Raw genomic sequence first — 26,603 nt, 5'->3', positions numbered from 1 at the left:
CCCGGAAGGCATCCCCTTTTTCGTCCTCGTTCATCGGCAACTTTACTTGGAGCTATATTTTTATTCACCACATGATATGTGTTTTGCTTGGAGTGTCATTTTATTTTGCTAGTTTTTGATTGCTGTTAGTTAGAATAATGTTTTGCATCTTTAGTTTTAATAAAAAAGTCAAGGATAGCCTTTGCCATTCTTATTTTGCTAGTATACATGTTGCTTTTTGAAAACAGAAAGTTTACCGCTGTTGCAAAACTTCCCTAGAAAAGACAGAGAATGGTATAACGTTGAATCTTTTTGCATATTAAGATATGATAAATTTTTTACAGTGGGAATTTTAGTTCATAATTTTTGGAGTCAGAGAAGTATTGATCATCTTGAATTCTTTACAGACTGTACTGTTTTGGCAGATTGCTGTTATGTTTGCATTGTTTGCATATGCTTTCTTGTTTAATGATTCTATTTGAGGATAGGAGTATTAAATATGCAGACATTTAGTATTCAATGTTGAATAATAATTTTAGTGATTTGTTATAGTAGAAAGTGATAAGGTTTTGCATTGGTTTATACTAACCGATCTCACGAGTTCTTGTTGAGTTTGTTGTGAATGAAGCTTTTGATAAAAATAAGAGAAACCATGATATGAGAGGAATTCAGGAGACATAAAAGCTCAAGCTTGGGGATGCCCAAGGCACCCCAAGATAATATTTCAAGAATTCTCAAGCATCTAAGCTTGGGGATGCCCCGGTAGGCATCCCACCTTTCTTCAACAATCATCGGTTAGTATCAGTTGAACCTAATCTTTTGCTTCTTCACATGAGTTGTGCTATCCTTGCATTGTCATTTTGTTTTGATTTGCTTGCTGCTTGAATTCAATACCAAGATCTGAAATTCTTTAATGAGAGAGAGTCTTCATATAGCTACAGAATTATTTAACTACTCATTGATCTTCACTTATATCTTTTTGGAGTAGTTTGTCATTTACTCACGTGCTTCACTTATATCCTATGAGTAAATGGTTGAATGAGTTGATTGTCATATATCTGAAATTATATATGTCTCTTTTGCTTATCCCATGGGGAGTAATGACTTCACATCTAAGAAGTAGAGGTTGTAAATTTATTGACGGTTAGCAAGCATTGTATTGGTCATTTGAACAATTCATGAAAGAATATTGAAGGAAGAGAGATTTCATGTATAAATATATTTTCATAGACATCTTTTATAATTGTGAGCACTCATTAAGTATGACATGCTAAAGAGTTGATGTTGGACAAGGAAGACAACGTAATGGGTTATGTTTTCTCACATCTCAGTTGAAGTATATTGTCATGGATCATTCAAACATGTCGAGCTTGCCTTTCCCCCTCATGCTAGCCAAAATTCCTAGCACCAAGTAGAGATACTACTTGTGCTTCCAAATATCCTTAAACCCAGTTTTTGCCATGAGAGTCCACCATACCTACCTATGGATTGAGTAAGATCCTTCAAGTAAGTTGTCATCGGTGCAAGCAATAAAAATTGCTCTCTAAATATGCATGACTTATTAGTGTGGAGAAAATAAGCTTTGTACGAACTTGTTATGGAAGCAATAAAAGCGACGTACTGCATAATAAAGGTCCATATGCAAGGGGCGATATAAAGTGACGTTCTTTTGCATTAAGATTTTGTGTATCCAACCCTAAAAGCGCATGGTAACCTCTGCTTCCCTCTGCGAAGGGCCTATCTTTTACTTTATGTCTTTTACTTTATGCAAGAGTCAAGGTGATCTTCACCTTTCCCTTTTTCGTTTTATCCTTTGGCAAGCACTTCGTGGTGGGGTGATCCTGATATATATATATCCAATTGGATGTACGTTAGCATGAACTATTATTGTTGACATCACCCAAAGGTGAATACGTTTGGAGGCAACATTATAAGCCCTAATCTTTCTCTGTGTCTGATTAAAACTTCATAACCACAAGTACTGCGTGAGTGTTAGCAATTGTAGAAGACTATATGATAGTTGAGTATGTGAAGTTTGCTAAATCAAAGCTCTGACATAGACTCTTCCTAAAAGTAAGATGAATTGCAATTGTTTGATGACTAAGAGTGAAGTTTGCTAGTTTTCACGAAAGTTTATGGCCTATGCTTTAACATGTGAATAGCTTGTTACTTGATTATGAAAAGTTTTATGAGATGAACTACTGTTATGACATATTATCATGCTAGTAAAGGTGATTGAAATTATCATTGATCAAACTTGTGCACCTTCTAGCATTCACACTTCATAAATTCTGTTTTTATCATTTACCTACTCGAGGACGAGTAGGAATTAAGCTTGGGGATGCTGATACGTCTCCAATGTATCTATAATTTATGAAGCATTCATGCTATATTATTAACTGTTTTGAATGATTATGGGCTTTATTATACACTTTTATATTACTTTTGGGACTAACCTATTAACTGGAGGCTCAGCCCATATTGTTGTTTTATTGCCTGTTTCAGTATTTCGAAGAAAAGGAATATCAAACGGAGTCCAAACGGAATGAAACCTTCGGCATCGTGATTTTTTGGAAGAATATCATCCTGGAGGCTTGGAGATCAAGTCATAAGATCCTCGAGGAGCCCAACAGATAGCCCCCCCCTATAGGGCGCGCCCCCCTGTCTCGTGGACCCCTCGAGCACCCCCCGAACGACTTCTTTCGCCTATATAAGCCTACGTACCCTAAAACCATAGAATATCAAGATAGATCAGGAGTTCTGCCGCTGCAAGCCTCTGTAGCCACCAAAAACCTCTCGGGAGCCCTTCTTGGCACCCTGCCGGAGGGGGGATCCATCACCGGTGGCCATCTTCATCATCCCGGCGCTATCCATGATGAGGAGGGAGTAGTTCACCCTCGGGGCTGAGGGTATGTACTAGTAGCTATGTGTTTGATCTCTCTCTCTCTCTCGTGTTCTCTCTCGTGTTCCCTCTATGGCATGATCTTGATGTATCCCGAGCTTTGCTATTGTAGTTGGATCTTATGATGTTTCTCCCCCTCTACTCTCTTTTTGATGAATTGAGTTTTCCCCTTTGAAGTTATCTTATCGGATTGAGTCTTTTATGAGAAAACTTGAGGTATGTCTTGTCGTGCTTATTTGTGGTGACAATGGGATATCATGTGCCTCTTGATGTATGTTTTGGTGACCAACTTGCGGGTTCCGCCTATGAACCTATGCATAGGGATTGGCACATGTTCTTGACTCTCCGGTAGAAACTTTGGGGCACTCTTTGAAGTACTTTGTGTTGGTTGAATAGATGAATCTGAGATTGTGTGATGCTTATCGTATAATCATGCCCATGGATACTTGAGGTGACAATGGAGTATCTAGGTGACATTAGGGTTTTGGTTTATTTGTGCCTTAAGGTGTTATTCTAGTACGAACTCTAGAATAGCTTTGAGGTGGTTTCGTACCCTACCATAATCTCTTCGTTTGTTCTCCGCTATTAGTGGCTTTGGAGTGACTCTTTGTTGCATGTTGAGGGATTGTTATATGATCTATCTATGTTATTATTGTTGAGAGAACTTGCACTAGTGAAAGAATGAACCCTAGGCCTTGTTTCCTATCATTGCAATACCGTTTACGCTCACTTTTACCACTTGTTACCTTGCTGTTTTTATAATTTCAGATTACAAATACCTTTATCTACCATCCATATTGCACTTGTATCACCATCTCTTCGCCGAACTAGTGCACCTATACAATTTACCATTGTATTGGGTGTGTTGGGGACACAAGACACTCTTTGTTATTTTGTTGCAGGGTAGTTTGAGAGAGACCATCTTCATCCTACGCCTCCTACGGATTGATAAACCTTAGGTCATCCACTTGAGGGAAATTTGCTACTGTCCTACAAACCTGTGCACTTGCAGGCCCAACAACGTCTACAAGAAGAAGGTTGTATAGTAGACATCAGATGGTCACGGGCCTGGAGAGGCTGGATGCATCGACTGAGGAATACTTCCAGCAGGTCCATGCCAGTGACACCCTGATTGATCAGTTGGACTACCCTCTCAACTAGCATGTTCGTCTCCATGCTCTCAGCAGCAGTCACTTTCAGCAAAGAAGGAGTCTAAACATCGTTGAATGTGAAGTGGGGAAGTCCGGTCGACTGACCTGGAGGTGCGAGGTCCTGGCAGTAGAACCAGGTCGACTGCTAGCCCCTAACTGATTCAGGAAGAGTCATGGAAGGGAAAGAGCTCCTCTGCCTCTTCTGGATACCCAAACCCCCACACATCTGAATGACATGGGTTTTCTCGTCGCTCGTATTTGCTTTCTTCACCGACTGAGAACGGATGGTGAAAATATGCTTGAAGAGACCCCAGTGCGGTCGACACCCCAGAAAGTTCTCGCACATAGACACGAATGCAACAAGGTACGTGATGGTATTGGGAGAAAAGTGGTGGAGTTAAGCACCGAAGAAGTTCAAGAAGCTCTGGAAGAAGGGGTGTAGAGGAAGCAAGAAGCCTCGGTCGACGTGGGTGGTGAGCAGTACACACTCACTCGGTCAAGGCTGCGGCTCCGCCCCCCCCCCCTCAGGCAGCCTCGCTGCACCCTTGGCGATCAACCCGGACTCCACCAGCTCGTCCAGATCTTCTTGCCGGAGCAAAGACCGGATCCAATCACCTTGGATCCAACCTGGCGGCAGCCCCGAGCGCGACGATGACCCGCGATTCTGCTTCTTGTCCTTCGCCGCCCCATCGCCTTCTTTGTGTGTTCTAGCGCCGCCGTCTTGTCCTTCACCATGGTGGCGGAGCGGCAGCGTCGAAAGTGGAGGAGCCAGATGCAGTGGAGAAGCAGAGGAAGAAAGGGGAAGCAGACGCGCACAGTGCAGACGCCTCGGCTCCGTCGCCTTATAAAGGGCCGCTTCCGAGTGGCTGACGCGTGGGTCCAGGCGATCCTGTCAAATCCAACGACAGTCGCGCGTGATGTACGTGGCGAAAAAGGTGGCGCAAGGATCGAGGTGCTCCTATTTATCCACCCTGCTTACCTCGGCATGCTCCGTCCCACGCGCTTCCCTGGAATTTCGAATCCCGTGAAATCTAGGATACACTGCAATCAATCGCACCAAAGATTCTGCGCCCCAAGACAACACTCGGCAGATGATACAAATTCCCTTGGTGACTTTCTAAATCGACCAAGGCGACTGAATCGAAGCTGAAGTTCCAACATGAGCCTTCCGTCCTGCATAGAACACTAGCGAGATGCAAAGCCCGGCGCAAGTTCAACTTCAACCTACTTTCCACTCGGACCTTAATCCATTCGGGCGCTACCGATGAGGATACGAATCCAGGGTAGGGTGATAGACCTGACCTATACGCCCTACCCAAGGTCACTACCCTAGAAGAAAAGAAGTCCAAGAGGCAAAAAATAACCCCCCCAGTCAAAGGCGTCGAGTGCAATCCACTCGACCAATCATATCACTCGGATACCCCTCTTACTTGATGTCACTCGACCATACAAGGAATCACTCGACCTACTGAAGACCATCAGTCACTCATCACTGCAACGGTTAGGCGTTCACTCCGTAGTCTTTAAGGTCATTTATAGCACTTATGGCTGGCATTATCAGTAACGCCTCGTCTTTATGAACATTGAACCCCTTGTAATGGAGGATGGTTGGGGTCCTGGCGCACTCTATATAAGCCACCCCCTCCTCTGGCACAAGGGTTCGCACCCCTGTAACACTACACGCATATAATCCAATCGACCGCCTCCGGGCACCGAGACGTAGGGCTTTTACTTCCACTGTGAAGGGCATGAACTCATAAATCTGGTGTGTACAACTTCACCATAGCTGAGATCTTGCCTCTCCATACCTACTCCCCATTCTACTATCAGTCTTAGGACCACGACAGTGACGGCAATCGGGGCAGGAGGCCCTGTGCGCCCGCCGGCTCAGGTCCTGATGGCTTTAATGGATAAGATGACAGCTCTGTTAACTGCCGTGGTCAATCCGGCGGATCAAGCTCAACATGATGCGGAAGTGGCGCAGTTACGTGAAGAGGTAGAACAAGCCAAGGAGAACTTGGCGGCAGAGAACGTTAGGATGGCCGCAGAGCGGGCGGCTTTGGATGCTCGGGCCCCACAGATTCAATCAAAGGCTTTTCAGCTTATGATGGATCAGAACGCATCAAATGAGATCATGAGGAGAAGGCACCAGAAGGCTCAGTCTCGTCTGCCTACGGTTTATGAGCCTAGAAACCTCTTCCGCACGCCTGGTGCAGGGCCCAGTAACCCGCGTGAGGTAAACCGGGATGCAGTGCCCGGAGCTGGGACACCGGTTCAGCCGCGTGTGACGGAACCCCCTCGTCTGAATGCTGCTCCACCTCACCATGTACTAACACCACCGGGTCATTATTCTAACCCTTTGGAGAACATGATCGCTCTGGCGGCATGATTGGTGGCTCTCCCGGTGGATGGCGACTCTTCGATGGCGGTTGAAACACGAAGGGTCATAGAACTTCTTCAGACAGCTCTGGCACATCAGGAGGCGTATTCTTATAGTCGAGACAGGATTCATTCCACCCCTCGCCCAAGCCAGAGCTATAGCAGGCACATGGACTCACCAGCCGTTTCAAGCAACGCCCGACGCCGTGACCAGCCGCGCGGGTATGACCCGGCACGTGATGGAGTTCCTAACGTAGTTGATCAGGACAGATTGCGTTAGGAAGCCAAGCGGGCGGCTCAGCAGGCGGCTTATCAGCCCCTTCCAGTTTATCCGACGACTTCAATTGAGGTGGGCGTGACCTCTAGGACTACGGGCGTACCTTGTTTGGTACCTGATCTGCGTAATGAGCGTTTGCCCAAGGATTTCAAGGGACCTCGAAAGGTGCCTAATTACACGGCCGACTTACCCCCGGGGGTGTGGATTGAAAGCTACGAGATGGCTATGGAGCTACTGGAAGTCAGTGATGCTGCAATGACCAAGTACTTCACCTTGATGCTGCATGGAACGGCCTGTACTTGGTTGAAGGGGATGCCACCTAATTCCATCGGTTCATGGGCAGAGTTAAAGGCCGGTTTATTCAGAACTTTAAAGACACATGCAAGTAGCCCATGTCGATTGTGGACTTGACTAATTGCAAGCAAGAGGAGTGTGAATCCACGACCCATTGGGTGTGATGGGTCAAAGCAATCATACACTCATCCAATAAGATGGACGCCGGCTCTGCAGTCTTAATGTTGGAGAAAAATTGCCATTTTGAGCCTATGAAACAGAAGCTGGGGCGGCTCAAGCGCAATTCTAATGACATGGGCAAGCTGATGGCGGCTCTAGTCAAATATGCCGACTCTGATAGTACCAAGGATCCTGAGTCTGGCGATGAGAAGACAGGGAAGGGAAAGAAGAACGGCAATGCTAAGGGCCCTTAGCATAACCCGGCGAATCAAGGGGGCAATAACAAATGTAAGGTTGATAGTAGCTCGGAGTTTGTGGCTAACACCAATGCGCAGGGCAATAATCAACGACGTAAGGGGAGGCCACCTCCTCGGTCTGGCGGGTCAGGTCCCACTCTTGAGAAGTTGCTAAATGAGCCCTATCCAAGGCATGTCACTCAGGAGAAACCGGCCACTCACCTATGGAAGGATTGTACGATCATGATGGCTTTCAAGAACTCTAACATGTTTGACAACAATCATGGACCGGGCGGTGGCTCAGGCGGCGGCAGTTTTCATGGCCCGGGTTATGGAGGTGGCAGCTCTAATTCCGGCTTTCAGGGCCACCAAAATAATTAGGGTGGATATAATCAAGGCAACCAGGGTGGTTATAACCAGCAATCCGGCCAGGGGGTCAGCAGCAGCAGCAATCCGGATATCAGAGTAATCCAAAGCAGCTGAATAGTGGATAGTATCATGTGTTTACCACCAGTTTGTGTAAGCGGGACCAGAAACTTCATAAGAGGGATGTGAACGCTGTTGAGCCGGCAGTTCCTCGTTACTTGTGGTGGTCTGAGCAGCCTATTCTGTGGAGTAGAGAGGATCACCCTCCCCGGGTTGACAACCCGGGTCACTTAGCCTTGGTGGTGGTGCCTCAAGTTGGTGGATATAAATTCACTAAAGTGCTCATGGATGGAGGCAATAGCATCAACATCCTTTATTATGAGACTTTCCTTCGCATGGGGTTGACTGATAAAAATCTTAAGACGTCACTGTTTTCCATGGAGTGGTGCCTGGTAAGTCGGCGTACCTAGTGGGTAAGATTGAGCTGGAGGTGGCCTTTGGAGATGAGCATGATTCCAGGGCTGAAAAGTTAACTTTTGAAGTGGTCAAAATCAAAAGCCCGTATCACGCTCTGTTTGGACGGCCGGCTTATGCAAAGTTCATGGCATGGCCGTGTTATGTTTATCTGCAGCTCAAGATGCCGGGTCATAAGGGAACCATCACAGTGCATGGAAGTCGGAAGATAGCCCTAGAATGTGAGGAAGGCGATGCTGCTTACGCTGAGTCTGTCTGTGCAACAGAGGAGTTGAAGTTTTACAAGGACAATGTTGACCCGGCGTTCATGACATCTTTGAAAGAGCCAACCACAAAGCATGAGCCGGTGATGAAGTTTAAGTCGGCTGACGACACCAAGCTAGTTGATTTTGTTCCTGGCGACTCATCTAAGCAGTTCAGTATCAGTGCTAACCTGGATCCCAAATAGGAAAGCGTGCTCATCGAGTTCATCCGTGAGAACTGGGACATCTTTGCATGGAAACCTTCTGACATGCCGGGTGTACCGAGAGAACTCGCTGAGCACACTCTCAATATTGATCCAAAATTTAAGCCGGTCAAGCAGTTTCTTTGGCGGTTCAATGAGGAGAGGCGTAAGGCCATTGGTGAGGAAGTGGCCCGGCTCTTGGCGGCCAGGTTCATTGTTGAAGTTTTTCATCCAGAGTGGTTGGCTAACCCGGTGCTAGTGCTTAGAAGAATGGCACCTGGCGTATGTGTGTGGATTACATGGACTTAAACAAGGCTTGTCCGGCTGATCCTTTTGCTCTCCCTCGTATTGATCAAATCATTGATGCTACGGCAGGTTGTGAGCGTTTGAGCTTTTTGGATGCTTATTCTTGTTATCATCAGATCAAGATGGCAGTGAAGGACCAGGAGAAGACGGCTTTTATTACTCCTTTTGGGGCCTTCTGCTATGTGTCTATGCCTTTTGTGCTCAAGAGTGCCCAGGCGACTTATCAGCGATGTGTGCAGAACTGTCTTCACAACCAGATTGGGCGCAATGTTCATGCTTATGCGGATGACATTGTTGTGAAGTCCAGAGAGAAGGAGACCTTGATAGATGATTTGAAGGAAACCTTTGATAATCTACGAGTCTACAAGATGATGCTTAACCCGGCCAAGTGCGTTTTTGGTGTGCCAGCAGGCAAGCTTTTGGGTTTTTTGGTTTCTAACAGAGGCATTGAGGCTAACCCGAAGAAGATCAAGGCCATCACCTCCTTGGCTAAGCCGGCGTGTATCAATGATGTTCAGCATTTGGTGGGTCGTAATGCTGCCTTAAGCCGGTACATAAGCTGGTTAGGCGAGAAGGCTATACCCCTGTATCAGATGATGAAGAAAACAGACGACCTTGTCTGGAGTGATGCTGCTGACGATGCATTTGAAGATTTGAAGAGGCAGCTAGCTGAGCCACCGGTTCTTGCTGCTCCCATTGATAAGGAGCCATTATTGTTATATGTGGCTACCAACACATGCGTTGTCAGTGTGGCCATTGTGGTGGAGTGCAAGGAGGCTGGCAAAGAATATACGGTTCAACGGTCGGTTTACTACATCAGTGAGGTGCTTACTGAGTCCAAGCAGAGATATACACATTGGCAGAAGCTTGTTTATGGGGTGTTCATGGCCAGCCGGAAGCTTAAACAATATTTTCTGGGTCATCCCATCACTGTGGTAAGTTATGCTCCTTTAGGAGATATCATTCAAAAAAGAGAAGCCACAGGACGAGTCGCCAAGTGGGCCATTGAGCTTGGGCCTCATGGATTAAATTATGTGCCACGCATGCTATCAAGTATCAAGCACTGGTGGATTTCATCAACGATTGGACAGAGCTGTAGATGCCTAAAGAGAAGTTGTACAACACATATTGGACTATTCACTTTGATGGGTCTAGGCAATTGGAGGGCTCGGGGCTGGATTTGTTTTAGCTTCCCCTCGAGGTGGCAAATTTTCTTATGTGCTAAGGTTGATATTTCCCTGTACTAACAATGCAACTGAGTATGAGGCCTTTCTCCATGGTCTTCGGATGGCTAAGGAGATGAGCTTAAGCCAGGTGAAGTGTTTTGGCGACTCAGATTTGGTGGCTCAGCAAGTCTCAGGCAAATGGGATTCCAAGGATCCCCTCATGGCGGCTTATCACCGTGAAGTTGATGTTGTTGCTGGGCAATTCAAGGGTTATCAAGTGGAGCACATTGATTGCAGAAAAAATGAAGCGGCCGATGCTTTAAGCCGTTTGGGGTCTCAGTGTAAGCCGGTGCCACCTCACACTTTCTTGGATATTCTGCATAACCCTTTTGTCAAGTTGCCTACAGAGGAAGACTTGGTTGTTCCTGACCCGGAAGCACAATTGGTGGCGGCTCTTCACGTCATCCCAGACTGGACAGTGCCATATTTGGCTTACATGACCCGGAGCGAGTTGCCTGAGGATGAAACCTTGGCTAGGCAGATAATCCGGCATTCTAAGTCAATGACAATTGCCAATGGCGAGTTGCATCATCGCAGTGTCACTGGGGCGTTTCAGCGTTGTGTCTCTCCTAAGGAAGGTCAAGAGATTCTTCATGAGATTCATGAAGGAGATTGTGGCCATCATGCCGGTTCAAAGTCCCTTATGGCCAAAGCTTTTCGTCATGGATTTTATTGGCTGACGGCTCATGGTGATGCAGAGGATCTAGTCAGTAAATGTGACGGTTGTTAGAAATTCTCATCGCGAGCTCACGTGCCGTCTTGAGAATTAAGGATTATTCCAATTACTCAGACGTTTGCAGTGTGGGGACTTGACATGGTTGGGCCTTTTAAAAGGTCCAAGGATAAAAAGACCCACCCCTTGGTAGCGGTTGACAAATTCACAAAGTGGGTTGAAGCAGAGCCGGTCAGTAAGTGTGACGGCAACGGTGGTTCAATTCATGAAAAAGCTGATTTTCCGTTTTGGCTTCCCCCACAGTATCATAATTGATAATGGCACTAACTTCTCCAAGGGTGCCATGGAGGAGTTTTGTCAACATGAGCATATTCGGCTTGACGTCTCATTAGTAGCTCACCCCCAATCCAATGGTCAAGCCGAAAGAGCCAATCAAGAAATTTTGAAAGGCATCAAGCCCCGGCTTCTAGTTCCCTTGCAACGAACGCCGGATTGTTGGGTGGAGGAGTTACCATCAGTGTTATGGAGTATCAATACTACCCCAACAGATCTATTGGTTACACCCCTTTCTTCATGGTTTATGGAGCAGAGGCGGTTCTTCCTAGTGACGTCCGTCATGACTCGCCTCGTGTGGCGGCTTACGTTGAAGCTGATAATGAGCAAGCGCGTTAGGATGCACTTGACCTGTTAGATGAAAAGCGTGACTTGACAGCTGCCCGCTCGGCGATTTACCAACAGGACCTACGCCGTTGTCACAGCCGCCGGGTTAAGTCCAGAACCTTTCAAGAAGGTGATTTGGTGCTCCAGCTCATCCAGAATCAAACTGATGCACACAAGTTATCCCCACCTTGGGAAGGGCCCTTTGTGGTCAGAAAGAACTTGAACAACGGGTCATACTACCTTATCGATGTTCGAGATCACAAAGACTCACGTAAATCGGAGGAGGAGACCCGTCAGCTTCCTGTTCAAACATAGGTCGTATTCGAACCAAAGAGAATATAGCTGTCGGTACCCTCTTGATTGGCGCAATGCCAAACCCACGAGGGGGCTTCTTGATTGTATTCGAATCATAGCTTAACCCCTTTTGGGTCCGACTTTGATCGTATTCGAATCAGAGTCGTTAAAAAAGTCTCAAGGTCATTTGGGGGCTTCCAGTTCAAACATAGGTCGTATTCGAACCAAAGAGAACATAGCTGTCAGTACCCTCTTGATCGGCGCAATGCCAAAACCACTAGGATGCTTCCTGATCGTATTCGGATCCTAGCTTAACCCCTTTTGGTCCGGCTTACTGATCATATTCGAATCGGATGCCTCGCTTTTACTCTCTGTTTGGCTTAAGTTTTTTGAAAACAGTCTTTGGGTTTGTCTTGAGACTTTTTTGTTCATACCTAAGGCATATATATATATATATATGTGTGTGTGTGTGTGTGTGTGTGTGTGTGTGGTTTCTATTTAACCCGGCTTGGCTTTGGACGATAAGTCGCCAGCATAGGACAATCATCAAACATTTAGAAGTTTTGGCTTCTAAAAGATTGGGTTATCACCCGTACTGTGCAGGTCACATAAATCGGCAGTGCAAATTCAATATCACTGGTATGATATTATAGTTATGTTTCAAAGTTACGATTCATAGCAGGCTTATTTGTGACTCTTTTTTTACATATCAGTGGTCATATGTAAGATATTATGACCCGCCCTGCGGTAAACCGCCAAGGGTTCTTGTGATCTATTTATGTGTGCAGGATAGTTCAAGGACAAGGAACACAGATGCTAAATATAATAAGGGCAAATATAATACGGCGGCTTAACACTGTTGAGCACCAAAATATGCACGATGGCACGACAGAGCAAAGTCATTTCTACCCTATTACATGACTCCCCGAGTCCAAATGATTAAACTGCCTTTTCAGAAGGCTATAAATATGAGCCGCCCGGCAGATCAGTTCTCTTGTTGGCCTGAAGCTTCTGGATCAACCCTCTCCGCTTCTTTGTCATGTTCCCTGTCTTGGAAGGTTGATGATGACCAGTCAATGCCATTCAAAGATTCAAATTCAGCTTCATCATCAATTAGCCTGGACGGGTCAACTTCAGGGGCGAAGGTATGCTTACGGATTGGGGGGATCAGGCCTGTCACTTTATAATGTAACGTCTGCATCCTCTGATTTCCCACGTCATAAGCTGGATGGTACTTGGTGAGGTCCATCTCATGGGTAATCAAGGTGGCCACAGGGTGTATTTCCTTCACACAAGCGGCGAAGTCCTCCTGTTCAAATGAAGTATCATCTTCCTTAAGGCTTGGATACCTAATGGTGATGTTGGTCGGGTCTAATTCCGGTAGCCATGCTTTGGCCCGGCTTAAGGCAGCCACGGCTCTGGCTCTCGTAGATGACTGCTTTAATTCATTGAACTGCTGGGGCAGCACGGAAAGCTTCTTTAGCACATCAACCAGGAGTGTGGGGGCTTCATTTGACAGGGCAACTATGGCTAAGGCACGCTTAGCTCCAGTGTAAAGTTGTTCTACGAGCGTGTAAACCGCCTTCAGCTTCACCAGCTTGTCCTTATTGAGGTTGGTGCTCCTGGGGCCTACATAGCAATAACAGATGAGTTAACAACATTTCATATGATCACCAGAAAGATTCAACACTTGACACTTGTAGGGCGGCTTACCAAAGATTGCCGAGACCATCTGGGAAACATGGCATTTTAAGCCGGACAATTCAGTGGTCACCTCTTCAAGATCCGCCTCTGCTTTTTCAGCTCGATGGGTCAAGGCAATCTTTTCTTCAGCCCAGGCCTTTTTCTCAACTTCAAACTCGGCCCTCAATTTTTCTTGTTCAGACACGCTGAATTCAAATTTGAAGTTTGCTCTTTGAGTCTCCGTCTCTTGCAGCTCCAAGAGGTTCTTCAATTTAGACAACTCTGATTGAAGTTGAGCAGTGGTGGTATGTACATGTACCGGATCACAATCATAAACATTAGTATGCAATATTAAGTCCCAAGCCTTTTGCAAGCAACAACACTTGGCACTTGGGGGCTAATGTCTACCAATTTTTTTTGTCTAAGTGGCGGCTTATGAGAATAAAAGTCCCAAGCACTTTGCAAGCAAGACTACTTGGCACTTGGGGACTAATGCATATTGTTGTTAAAAGTTACACAAATACCATCTTCTACACAAGCATATGAAAGACCGGCTCATTCATGCTGATTAAACTGACCCTTGGGGACTATGGTTTAAGCCATATTTTTAAAGGTTTTACCAAAGGATATTACTGATGTTCTTAAGTTCGTTCTAAGTCTACAGCATATTCATCATAAGCAGTAGACTTGGGGGCTGGCATAGTAAGGAGAATTCAATAAAGGGAAAAATCCGTACCTCAAATTTCTGGTGCATTTGTTTCACCATGTCAACTTCAAGATCGCGGCTGTTGTGCACTTGGCTAAGATAACCAGAAAAAACTTCGCCAATGCTCAATTGAGTATAGTCAGCAACATCAAATCTGACTTTGCATCGTTCAATGTGCTCCTCCTTGGCAGAACACTTGGCTAGCACAGTAGGTCTCCCCGGCTCAGTATAGCCGGTCTTGGTGATTTCCACATCAACATCTTGTGGGTCGGCTGTCTTAGCCGGGCTTGAAGCTTCAGGCTTTACAGAGCCGTCGGCGGCTTGATTGACAGGCGGGTCAGCCGTCATTGTTGGCACATTGTGAACCGGCTCAAGTGGCGGCTCGGGAACAGAGACCTCAGGCGTTGTGGGTTGAAGCTCCGGCTCATTGACGGTCGGTTCTTCGACCGGCTTGTTTTTCTTCACCCTCTTGCTGGGCTTTGCTTTTCCAGTACATAAAATCAAAAAGGTCAGTACAAATATAAAGGATTGTAATGAGTACAGGATAAGTAAATCGTCATTACCCTGGAGCGGTCTTAAAAGTCGGCATGTTGGACTGGATTGAGTCGTCGGAAGAATGTGAAGTTTCCTGATAATTTGAATCAGAAGAGTTGAGTGGTTGATGAGTGATACCCGCCAAAGGATAAAAAGGGTTTAAGTCGGAGGTGACCTCGTTCCGGCGCTTCCTTTGCGTTTTTCGGTAAGGCGGAGGAGAGTTTCGCGTCCTTGTTGGTCCGGGTCTGCCTCCGGATCTCATGAATCTGTCGCTTCAAAAGAAAGTGAGGATCCTGGTAAGCTAAGGGATGTGAAAATCTTACTTTCCGGGTTACTCTTTGGATTTTTTGTCTCGGCAAAGGCTCGGAGTCAGAGGAAATAATAGTTACATCTTCATCCACTCCCTGACTCGTTCACGTGTCAGTTTGATGATAATCAGTGTCAATAAGGTGGTTAAAAAAAGGAGCCAAGAGAGTCAAGGGCTACCTCCGACTCAGAGGTGTCTTCTAGTCGAAGCAAGTCAGAAGCGATGGGCTTCTTTCCTCTTTTCTTGGTGGCGGCTCTCCTAGCGGCTTTCTTAGCATTCCTGGCTCTCTTTGCAGCCTCATGATCATACTTTTTCTTCCAAAATTTGTCATCACCCTGTGAAAATCAGCAAAGGTTTGAGTAAAAGCTAAAACATCAAGGATGAAGGTAAATTAACTCAGTTTGGCGGCTTACCCCTGGAACCGGGTTAGCTTTGCAGAAAGGGCTTAAGCCCACCTTGCCACAGTCTTCTAGGCTTTCATTCAAAAGTGACTTTGTCATATCATTGAAAACATCATCAGGTAAATCGTCAGTGCTGTGGCGCAGTGGATATTTCTTCTTACCCGTGTAGGTGCACATTAGACTGGAGCGATGGCTCAACGGGATGATCCGCCATGCGACCCAGGACCGGACCAAGTCAATACCATTTAAGCAATTCCCTAAAAGAGCCTTGACTTTAGCCATGGTACGAGCGAGCTTTTGGCGGTCAGCAGCTGACAACTTGTCTGGAAGAGGATGATTGGAATCGAGGCGCTGGGCGCGAAGGCCAGGCAGAGGGTTCTCATCAGCGGAGAAGTGTCTTGACAGTAGAACCATGTCTGTTCTAGTTTTTGGGATGACTCGGTGGTTGTGCGTAAGGGAAAATGGTGTCTCTCCGTCGTTGGATTGAGACCCCGCCGAGCTCCAAACTAGGTCCGTTCGAGTATTCACTCTGGTGGTTCAAATAAAACAACTCTCTGAAAAGTAGTAAGTTGGGCTTTTCTTCAAGATACACCTCACAGAACACTTGGAATTTGCATGTGTTGGACACGGAGTTGGGTCCGATATCTTGAGGACGAAGGTCAAAAAAGTGCAGAACATCTCTGAAGAACTTTGAGCCGGGTGGCAAAAAGCCCTGGTTCATGTGATCTGTGAAGAAAATGACTTCCCCTTCTTTGGGCTGAGGTTTTTCTTCTGATGGATCAGGAGCATGGTATGACATGACATCCTTTTTTTGGCAAATAGCCGGTTTTCACAAAATCATTGAGTGTACCCTCTGTGACGATGGATTTGACCCAGTTTCAATAAGTGGTTGTTTTGGGCGGCATTGTGAAGAAGGAAGCCTAACAAAGATTAAATTTGCCGGTTCAAATTTAAGCCAGAGGAAAAGTATTATAGCACATATTCAGAATGGCGGCTTATAAAGGGGCCTAATGGTATATGGCTAATTACGTCAGGTTATTTAAACCGCCATGAGCAGTCACGTTATTTAAGCCGACATGAGTGGTTGATGTTATCTATTGAGCATTGCAATTTAAGCCGGTGGTTTGAGCCGCCATGGCTAGGTGGATCTATCAAAACGCAGATTTTTGGCTAAGTGTCATACAAACAAGTTTCATAGATTGCAATCATTATTTTTGATCAACGGATGTTCAGAAAAAGGAAATAAATCTAGACCTAAAAAACCAGTACAGATGAGTTCATAAGTTCTAATAAGATCTCTTTCCAGAGAAAGGGGATCCGCTGGTATCAAAAGTGGAGGCAAAACAACCACCGCATAAGTTCTATATTGCTTTTGGATCAAAAGATGCTACGATGGAGGAACTATGGAGAAACCATGAAGAACACGACGAACAGTCAGGAACCCTAATGCGATCTAACGCGCTGGAGAAGAAGCACTTACAGGTGCATATTCAACTGCGGTGGGGCGCTGGCGTACTCTGGTCCAACACAGGTTGATGCAACAGACGAGGTTGAGGAGGACGAGGTGCTCTGCGGCGGCGGTGGAGCTCGAGCGGCAGAAGGTCGCGAGAGGAGGAAGACGCTGGAAAGGGTGAGAATGAGGAAAGACTGTTCGTGGCTATTTATAAGGAAAAGACTGATAAGTGGGCGCGAAAAACGAGGAGGCCGAAACATGGTTATCCAGCTGCCCAAACGCCTCAATTCTTGGGACGGTTATTAAGATAAGGATCCGTTGAGATATGTTCGACAAAGTGTGAATTAATGACAGGTGACGTCATGGCGGGTTATCACAGATCCAGAAGATGATGTCATGGCGGGTTATAAACTTTCGCACAAATGAAGAGCAGAAGATTTTTCTTAAGTGTTGAAGATTGACATGAACCAGTTCAAATCAATCTGGGGCCTAATGTTGGGATATAACTATTAGGTATGACCCGCCTAGAAGGGGCCAGGTTATACCTATGGCGATTCATAATATGAAGCCCAAGACGATACTTGAAGATGGCGGTTCAGTTTAGGGCCCAAGGCCCAAGGGCGGCTTAAGGCCCGTAGAGATAAACCGCCATATGTGTATGACTTGTATTGTAAGGCGGGAATAGATAGTCACCGAGTCAGACACTGTTTATGAGCCGGCCGGGACTCCGTGAGTCGTTGGGCGTCGACCTCTGTATATAAAGGGACGACCCGGCGGTGGCTCAGGACAAGTAACATTAGATCGAGAACTAGGTCAAGCGAATTCGCTCCTTGGTAATCGAGACATAAGTAATCCCACCTCAAACTGGATTAAGCCATTACCTTCACCGCAAGGGGCCAAACCAGTATAAACTCCCGTGTCCTTTGTCCCGTTTTAACCCCTTTAAGCTTCCTAGTTGCGATGGCTCCACGACTAAGTCCTTTTGCTAGGACATTTGCCGTGACGTTTCCACGACATCGGCCACTCCCCATCGCCTCCGCCAGCCACGCCCAGCCTCACCGGCCACGCCCCGTTGCCTAGGTCGTCCGCGCCTTACTCTATTGTCACCCGCGCCGGCCAAAACGTGCTCCTTGCCTGCCGCGGCCAGGCTGAGGTCATGGGAGGCCACGGCGATGTCGAGCTTGTCCAATTCGAACCGGCGGCGATCGATTGCACCGTCTAGCGTCCTTTTCCAGTGTGCGGTGATGAATTCTGGCGAGTTTAGGGCAGATTGCGGCAAACTTCGCGGCGGCGTGTTTGCTCCGACGAGGTTTGACCGGTATACGGCCCCCCTAGGTTCGGCCTTCCAACCTCCAAATATAAGGGTTTTCGGTTGTGCATTTTCCGTGGCCCTTAAAATTTTTACGGGTTGGACCACTTTTACGGTTTCTGTTCTGGACTTTTTTCGACCAAAACTGTAGAACGCAAAAATTATAAGGGTTTGACCATTTATATGGGGTCTACTAGAGATGCTCTTAGAGAGGGAGTACATACTAGTGCAAAGCAAAAAAATTAAATCATACTGAAAAATCAATCACAAGATTTGGTTCCCACCGCTAAGCTACAGCATCCGACAACACACGCAAACAAGCCAGTACTCTAGTTATAATTACTAGATAGCACAGGGAATTAAAATCCGCTTGCATTATTTCTAAATTTATTTCATTCTTACGACGATGTTCGATCAGTTGGAGAAGTCATTTTTGTCGACTGCGAGGCCTATGATGACTTTGTAAAATCTCAAGACGCTATATCGCCCCAGCCTCCCGAGGGTGCTCAAAGAGATAGGGTGTGTGTATCTGAGGTCATAGGGATGAATGTATGCTCGTGTATGCGGACGACTTCAATTGTACTGTGTTGAAAAAAGCAAACAATCGTCGCAAAAATATCAAAATAAACAAACAACCCAGTCCAAAAATGAAGCAAAATGTACATCATTAGATATTACATGCATGTACACCATATACATATGTAGGGATACAATGGATACACGCAGGGGAGATGAAGAATACTGTACTACTTGCATGCACGCAAATGCAGCGATACGATGGCCGGTTTTAATTACTCGATGATCATATGGGTGTATATACATCCTATATGCAAAAAAAAAATTAGTAATTCAACCAAAAGTCGAAAATTCCTGAAAATATTTTTGAAATAAACTTGACCTTCTATTGTACTCGTGAGAAAATAAATCCACAAAAAAATATCCCTTTAACTTCTTTTCAAAAAAGACAAATTTTTGGCTAAAATAGTGTGAATAGTGACCTATAATAGCAAATAAATTTTGTCTTTTTTGCTGTGAAGTCAACTTTTGTTTTTTTTTTCATCCAGATTTTTTTACTAGTGCAAAAGTAAGTCAAGTGTTTTGTCAAAATAGTTCTTACCTATTTTGACTTTTTATTAAAATAATAAAAAAAAATCCCATATAGGGTGTATATACATGCAGGTTCCAAAGTGTATTTCCAATGATCATATAGCTTAATTAGTTCATCTTTAATCCATGGAGTAGCAGCACTGCTTGAAGGCCTCGAGGTTATGCTGGAAGACGGGGACGAAAGCGTCGACGCTGCCGTCGCCGAGGTAGGACGGAACGAGGAACAGCATCCCCTCCGTGGGGAAGTAGGACGGCATGAAATAGCTCGGGCTGCCGGCGCCGAAGTCCAGATCGTAGAACGGGAACGTCAGCCAGCTGTCCACCTCCAGGTCTGGGCATAGCACGTCCTTTAGCACCGCCGTCTTCTCCAGCCCCTCCCGCTCCACGGCGCCCGAGCTCGCGAAGTCCACCAGCGACTGGAAGTAGGCGCCATCGAGACGGGCCACCGCGTCGTGGATCGTCTGCGCCGCGTGCTTCAGCGGCCGGCTGAGCAGGTCCCCCACCGTGGACCGGGGGAACGCCCAAAGTACCAGGTTGCCGAAGTAGCCCGGCGGGGCGGAAAGGCGCCGCCGTCCGTCCACGGAGATGCGGATGGTGGAGGTCTCTTCGGGGCTCAGGTCGCGCGCGCGCGTCATGCTGCGCCACAGGTGCGCGAGCGTCGTCTCAAACCGGCTGAACGGCCGGCCGCGCCCCTCCGAAGCCTTGGCGCGCAGCCCGGCGATGAAGTCCTTGGTGAAGTGCGCCTTGTGGATGACCACGTTGTCGGCGCCGTGGTGTCCGCCCTCGCCCTGCTTGGGGTTGCTGGGCGACGGCCGGTAGTACTCGACGCCGCGGTGCTCGAAGTTGACGACTGGCGGGTCGCGCGGCGGGAAGAGATCGGGATGGTTGTGCGGCGGTGGCGTCGGCGATGGGCCGGAGATGTCTAGCCCTCGCGCGGCGCGGCCCCACGCGACGAGGAAGTCGCTGGTGGCGTGGCCGTCAGCGACGGCATGGTTGGCCGAGAACCCGACGGCCAGCGAGCCGCACGCGAACCGCGTGAGCTGCACCTGCACCACCTCCTGCACGTCGCCCTCCAGGTCCGGGTGCAGCTGCAGCACGACGGGCGACGGCTTGGGCGGCGCGAACTCGACCAGTGTGGCCCCGTCCACACGCGCCTCGACGAGCCGCGCGCCGTGGTCGTTGAGCAGCACCCCGGGCGCGCCGTCCGGGCCAGCTCGGACCTGGCCAGCGAAGAGGCGGTACACGGCCAGCACCTGGGCGAGACCGCGCTCTATGTCCTCGGTGGAGGGCGCCGGCGCTTGGAATGCGTAGATGATGGCCATCTGGATGTGGTACGTGATCTTGTCGAACACCGAGGACGGCACGTGCTCCGTGGTGTCCGGCCGCGCCGCGCCCTCGGCGTACCTCGGCTTCACGATCTTCGAGCTGACCACCTTCACCTCCATGGTCACCGTACGATGTTCCCCAAGTACGGTTGATGTATTTTCTTGCTGTTGATGCGATCTACCGTGAGTACGTGCACTTACGATGGAGTGTAAGGGAGTGTTGCTGGCGAGCGAGCAGAGGAAGAAGACGATGGATCGATGAAGCGAGCGGGCGCACACTTTCCCTGGTGAAGACGCGGGAGCTAGCGGTGTATAAATAGGCAGGCAGCCCGTGAACGGGGACGGGGGTGGGTGCTCGGGTATCTGTTGGCTCAGTCGACATGAATTCCTAGTCTGTTGGATCGAGAGGATGAATGATGCATGTCATGGATTTGGTCAGACGATGGGTCCTTTTGTGCGGCAGTAGCTTACTGTATACTATTTTGGATCTTGTCGCGGTAATAATAACAATTAGTAAATCACACAGTGTCGCGGTCCCGGAGTAAAACGTTGACACGCTCTTTAGCTTCCCGGCCGTGTATCTCATCGCACTTGTTATTGTAAACAAAATTATACGGCCGGGTACGTGCAGCTAGTGTACAGCTGCACACACATTGACGTCTTCGGCATAACCGGCCAATTCATCGGGAGTATATATGTATGTATGACGCGCATGAATACGTACGTTTGTGTTCAACAGTAATTTTTTAATATTTACTATTCCCTCCGTCTCAAAATAAGTGTCTCAAACTTAGTATGACTTTTTTTTTCGGAAAAACTTAGTACAACTTTGTACTAAAGTTTTAGTACAAAGTTGAGAACTTACTTTGAGACGGAAGGACTAGTAAAAAGGTCCGTGCGTTGCAACGGAAAAAAAAATTCACATGTTCCTAATATAATAACCATGACTAAACACCCAATAGGTCCACGCGCATTACATCTGTGTTCTTGTTTATCCTCCTTCTCACCCTGGTCGACTGTGGCCTAAATGTCACACAATCACAACACTTATAAATGTGGTCAATGTTACACACACTCTCTCCCTCCGCATAAAATGAGAAATGTGCTTTCTTTTGTCACCTCATGTTTTGCTGAGGCATGCATAGGGCCGGGCCGGCAAATTTCAAGGCCGTGTGCCAAATTCGAAAATGGGCGCTACCTCACTAAAAAAAATCTACATAAATATAATATCTATAATAATACGAAAATCACAATATCTAACATAGCAATGGAAAATGTACTAAACCTATTCTTAGTCATAAAGTCTTCACTTAAATAACATCATCTTTAGTGTTCTTTGAAATAAAAATTTCAATAATATTCTCATAGTCAATCTTCTTCAATACTTCACTGGCCAAGACACGAGTCAACTTTTGCAATGTTAGACGCCTAATAAATAAAAAGAATAAAATTAGCTACCAAGTACCAGCAAACCTATACACGAGATCGAATTTGGAACAGTACTAGTATGACGTGATCTTCGTTGATATAGAGTATAAGCTTAATTATAATCGATCCTATGACGAATTAGTTGGTGAAACAGCGACGGGGATCATCCAACAAACCTATCCTAGTCGTGAAAAGTCTTGCCCTCTATTGCATGTAGGGATACAACCATTTGCGGCCCCGCCGAGTGGGGCGGAACGAGGCAGGTTCCGGCGCCCACGCGCGCGTGCGTAGCTCACCTGTGATGTGACGCCGATCCATCACCGCTACACGCATGGGACGTGCTGCTTGGGCCGGGTGGGTGGGGGATATCGACAACCCGGCGGCCATGCGCCGCACGCCCGCGGTTTGACCAAGCGCAGCCGCACCACCGCGATTGCTCGTGGTTACACCGGCGGCCATCCAGCTTTGTGGCGGCAACCTTAACACGTATACGCTTCGGGTGAGACGGTGGGGCGCGGCGTCCGCACTCCCGACTCCCGAGCCTTCTCCGGCCTCGAATCGGTAGCTCACCGATACCCAACCAGCCGCGCGCAAGTGCGATCGGGTGCGTGCAGGCGCTCGGAAGGTAAAGGCACGAGGCGGGTGGCAAGACTTGACGGGCTGGACCGAGCTCACCTTCTTCATACAAAAACCCATCTCGATTCCCACGACTTGTTCTAAGACAAAACAGCTCTATATCAACTGCTGACATTTTTCCGACGTACGCAAGTGCGTGTGCTACTAAAGATAGAAAGAAATCCACTGAAAAAATGGAAAGAAATCGCCAACTCATGCTATATACAGTATTGACACCCGATCGACCAAGCTCGCTCAATGTCAACGGGTCGTACACAAAATTCAAGCTTCAGAGCATATCCGTATACCACAGGTGCCACTTGCCAAGTGCATACATATATTATTTTTCTCTCTTTTTCTCGGGAACAGGTTCGCCACCTCACATCAGACCAGTTCTAGCCTTTTGGTAGCACCAGCAGCAGTAACATGCCAGATGGCTTGTGGCCGCACTGAACACCAACGAGCTCTGCACATGTAAAAAAAAGAAGAAAAAAAAGAGCTCTGCACATGTTAAAGTATCCACCAAAGCAATGCAAGCTCTTCTTTGACGAACACGATTGCCCTTAAAAAGCAGCAGCCAAAGGGTCCGAGCAGACAAGCAGTACCCACATGCATGCACATGCATAAGCACCAATCTCGATGTACTCCTACCTCTGGACAAAAATAAAATAAAAGGCTAGCTCGCTCGTGGTTACGGCGCGCGATCTTGTCGTTGGCTCGTTGCCTCACTCGATCGCTCACTCCCTCAAAAAACAGCTGCCCAACCCGACCGGTGCATCTCTCATGACCCACAAAATCCTGGTCATTTTGCTTCGGCAAGTGCTGAATCAAGGTGCTTCATTTTATGGGAACCGCGAACGTGGAGTACACTTGCTACTCCTCTGTACTCCTATTTCCATTTTAGTCGTTCCTGATAGAACAGGAAGTACCCAATTGATCCCTCCTTCTTCAAGAACGTGGAGTGCTTGTAACGAAGCAGCTGTCCATTGAAGATTCAAGCATGTGGAGGATGTGGAACATTATTTAGTGAGTTCTTCATTTTTATTTGGTCATCTATCATGGATAATGTGGGGTACTCTTTAGTGAGTTCTTACATTTTATATCGTCGTATATGAAGAACGTGTAGTGTTTAGTTAGTGAGGTTTTACATTTTTCATCTCCGTTCTGATCCAGTATCTGTTTATACAATTTGGTTTTGTGAGTTGACGAGAAATTAATTAGGGAAACGTGCTTAGCGTATTATCAACTCTTACATTTTCATTTTAGTTGTTCCTAGTAGAACAAGTAACACTGAATAATTGCTTCTCCTAAGAAAAAACATAACCAATCAAGGCTCCCGTTTCAAGATGTACTCCCTCCGTCCTAAATTCAGAAAATAAGTTGAAAATTTTGAAATTTTCCAAAAACAATCAGGCATGAAGCTATTGGAGTGAGTCGTGTGCTAGCAAAATTTTGTAGAAAAATCTACTGATTTATGGACGATGTGAAAAGCAAAACTGGTGAGGAACAATGCGAGGGACAGGAAAAAGATAGATGATGCTCGTGACATAGCACGGAAGGTTTTCAAAGCAATGGAAGCGTGGCAGGCAGCCCATGGAAGAGAAAGCAAACAGGCGAGCCCTGCTATGGAGAAGAGTTGGGAACCCCCGGAGGAAGGATGGATCAAAGCAAATGTTGATAGAGCTACAGACAAAGCAGGAAATAAAGGAGGCGCTGGAGTGGTGTTCGGAAACCATGAGGGTGCTTTCCTGGGCGGGGCGTGCCATTTCTTTCCTGTAGGGAGTGATCCAGCTGCAAATGAGCTCCGTGCTTGCCGTAGGGCATTGCAGCTAGCCGACGAGGTAAATGCAGCCAACGTGCACATTGAAATGGATTGCAGGGAAATAGTGTGCAAGCTTCAGCAAGGAGAAGGACTATTTGGTGCTGGGACCGACGATCGAAGAGGTGAAAAAGATGCTGGAGACGCGGCAGCAGTGGAAGATTAGCTGGACTCGTCGATCGACAAACCGTGTGGCACATACACTTGCCAAGGAAGGAGTGTCCAATGAGCTTTGTAAGGTCTGGTTACATGAACCACCCAACTGTATTTTGCACTTTGTCTCGGCAGAGATTCCTGCCTTTTATGAATAAATAAGAACTGTTTGAACTTAAAAAAAAACTCGCATGCGAATAAATTGTGACTGACCAAACAAGAAATATCAAAATGAACTTGAGTTAGTTGCATATGATTTTTTTAGAAAATCAGATGAATAAAAAGTAGTTTTTTGAAAAGGAAACATATTATTATGAAAACACGTCATATTTTTTATGCATATCTTGGCTGTTTCTTAAAGCTTGTGACTAGTATATTCCAGGACCTCGGAAATTCGAAGTAGTCCCTGCAGCTTGTGAAGGTCGATAGTGATTCAGCTAACCCTGGTTTATTCAAAGCTTCTAGGCCCCATTTTTAAAACATTGACTGAAAACGTAGGAATAGGAAAATTTAGGAATTGAAATGTTATGTATTCCTTGGAAACTGAAATCACAGGAAAATTCCAAGACTATTGTTTCACAGGAAAACACTACTTGTGGACACAAAGAGGCGAAACATGAGGTCCCTCATGCATGTTTGGTTTCCTAAATATCCTAGCGACTACCGAATTTCAAAGGAATACACGATAGATTTTGTTTTTGTTCTAGACAGTACCAAAGTAATGATTCCCGTAAAAAAATTCCATTCTTCAAAACTCTTGCTTATTTTCATTTGTTTTCCCGTTGTTCTACACATGCATGGCCTAATTGCTGTGCCGGATCTCAAAGGTTCTAGCATCTGCCGCCACCCCAAGGGTTTGTTAAAGTTGCTGGTAACACGTTGGGTCCCCAGGTGCAAAGCCACTATGCGTCGTGTACTTGATCCTCTATCTCTGTCCGGAGATCCATAGATAGTGATTGTATATCTCAGCTTTATGGCTAAGTAGGTGGCTTATCCGAAACTAAAGTTAGCCACGTTAAAAAGGTATACTTAGCCGATCCAAAGCATATATTCGTAGTATCTGATTCTTTGCATGCTAAGCTGTGCCACTGCCTGTGCTTGGGTCTAGAGAGAGAAAACAAACTTTACGGCTGAAGGCCTGCCCAGTATGCTCACCTTACCCTCACGGACCAAACGGCCATGCATGCGGACGAGGCGAGGCGAGGCAGCTCCGCAGCTGTCGCTCGATTCTGTGGCGGAAGCTGGAGCACGATGCGTTCCGGCCGGGACCCGAGCACGTAGTATGACCTCGAGCAGTGGCGAAAGCGTTGGTCCGTCCGGCGCGCGCAGTGGCTGCTCCCGACCCGTCGACCTCGATCCATCGTTCGCTGAACGTATTCGTAGTAGAGTCGGGTTTGTGCTGCTTCACCAATCGCCAACCCATATTATTTGTCAGCCGCAAGGCTACCGCCAACCATGACTCATCGTCAGCACTGATCTCGTCCCGGTTATGGATCATCGTCAACCACGCCTCGAAACTCCATAGCCAGCTCTCGTTGTCTATGGCGGCTACAAGTGCGACCCGCCGGATCTCCCGCCGCTCCCGGCCCGAGAAATTCCAAGTGTCCATCTTGTCGTTGGCACGTTGCTCTTGGCCATGCCCATGCATGTGTGGTCCACTCGATGTGCTTCCGTTTTAATTTCCACGCCAAAACGTACGCATGTTCCGGATACAACAAGGAACACTACCCGATCAAGGCCCCCGTTTCAACACGTGCATTCAGTCACCTTGTTAACTGTTGACCGTTGAAGCGATCCGATAACACAAATACACAATACAGTCAGTAAGCTAACTGAACATGCTTCGGTTAAGGCTCTTCCAACCGTGGCTTTCTGGCAGGCAGCCCGGTAATTAACCGAGTAATCGAGTATGGCTCGCATTGTGGTAGGTGGCTTATCCAAA

At 46.9% G+C, this 26,603-nt stretch overlaps 1 protein-coding gene across 1 annotated transcript; it reads right to left on the bottom strand.

Annotated features, from left to right (window-relative positions):
• Nucleotides 1-19,382: 19,382 nt before the first annotated feature.
• On the bottom strand, nt 19,383-20,908 carry LOC123116728 (putrescine hydroxycinnamoyltransferase-like). The gene has a single exon (XM_044537648.1). The coding sequence runs from the start codon at nt 20,764-20,766 to the stop codon at nt 19,441-19,443; it is 1,326 nt and encodes a 441-aa protein (XP_044393583.1). The 5' UTR covers nt 20,767-20,908; the 3' UTR covers nt 19,383-19,440.
• Nucleotides 20,909-26,603: the final 5,695 nt, after the last annotated feature.

This window comes from Triticum aestivum, chromosome 5B (genome assembly GCF_018294505.1).
Source record: "Triticum aestivum cultivar Chinese Spring chromosome 5B, IWGSC CS RefSeq v2.1, whole genome shotgun sequence".
NCBI classification, from domain to species: Eukaryota; Viridiplantae; Streptophyta; class Magnoliopsida; order Poales; family Poaceae; genus Triticum; species Triticum aestivum.
The sequence above is the reverse complement of the archived record's forward strand: the minus strand, read 5'-3'. Positions and strand labels throughout refer to the sequence as shown.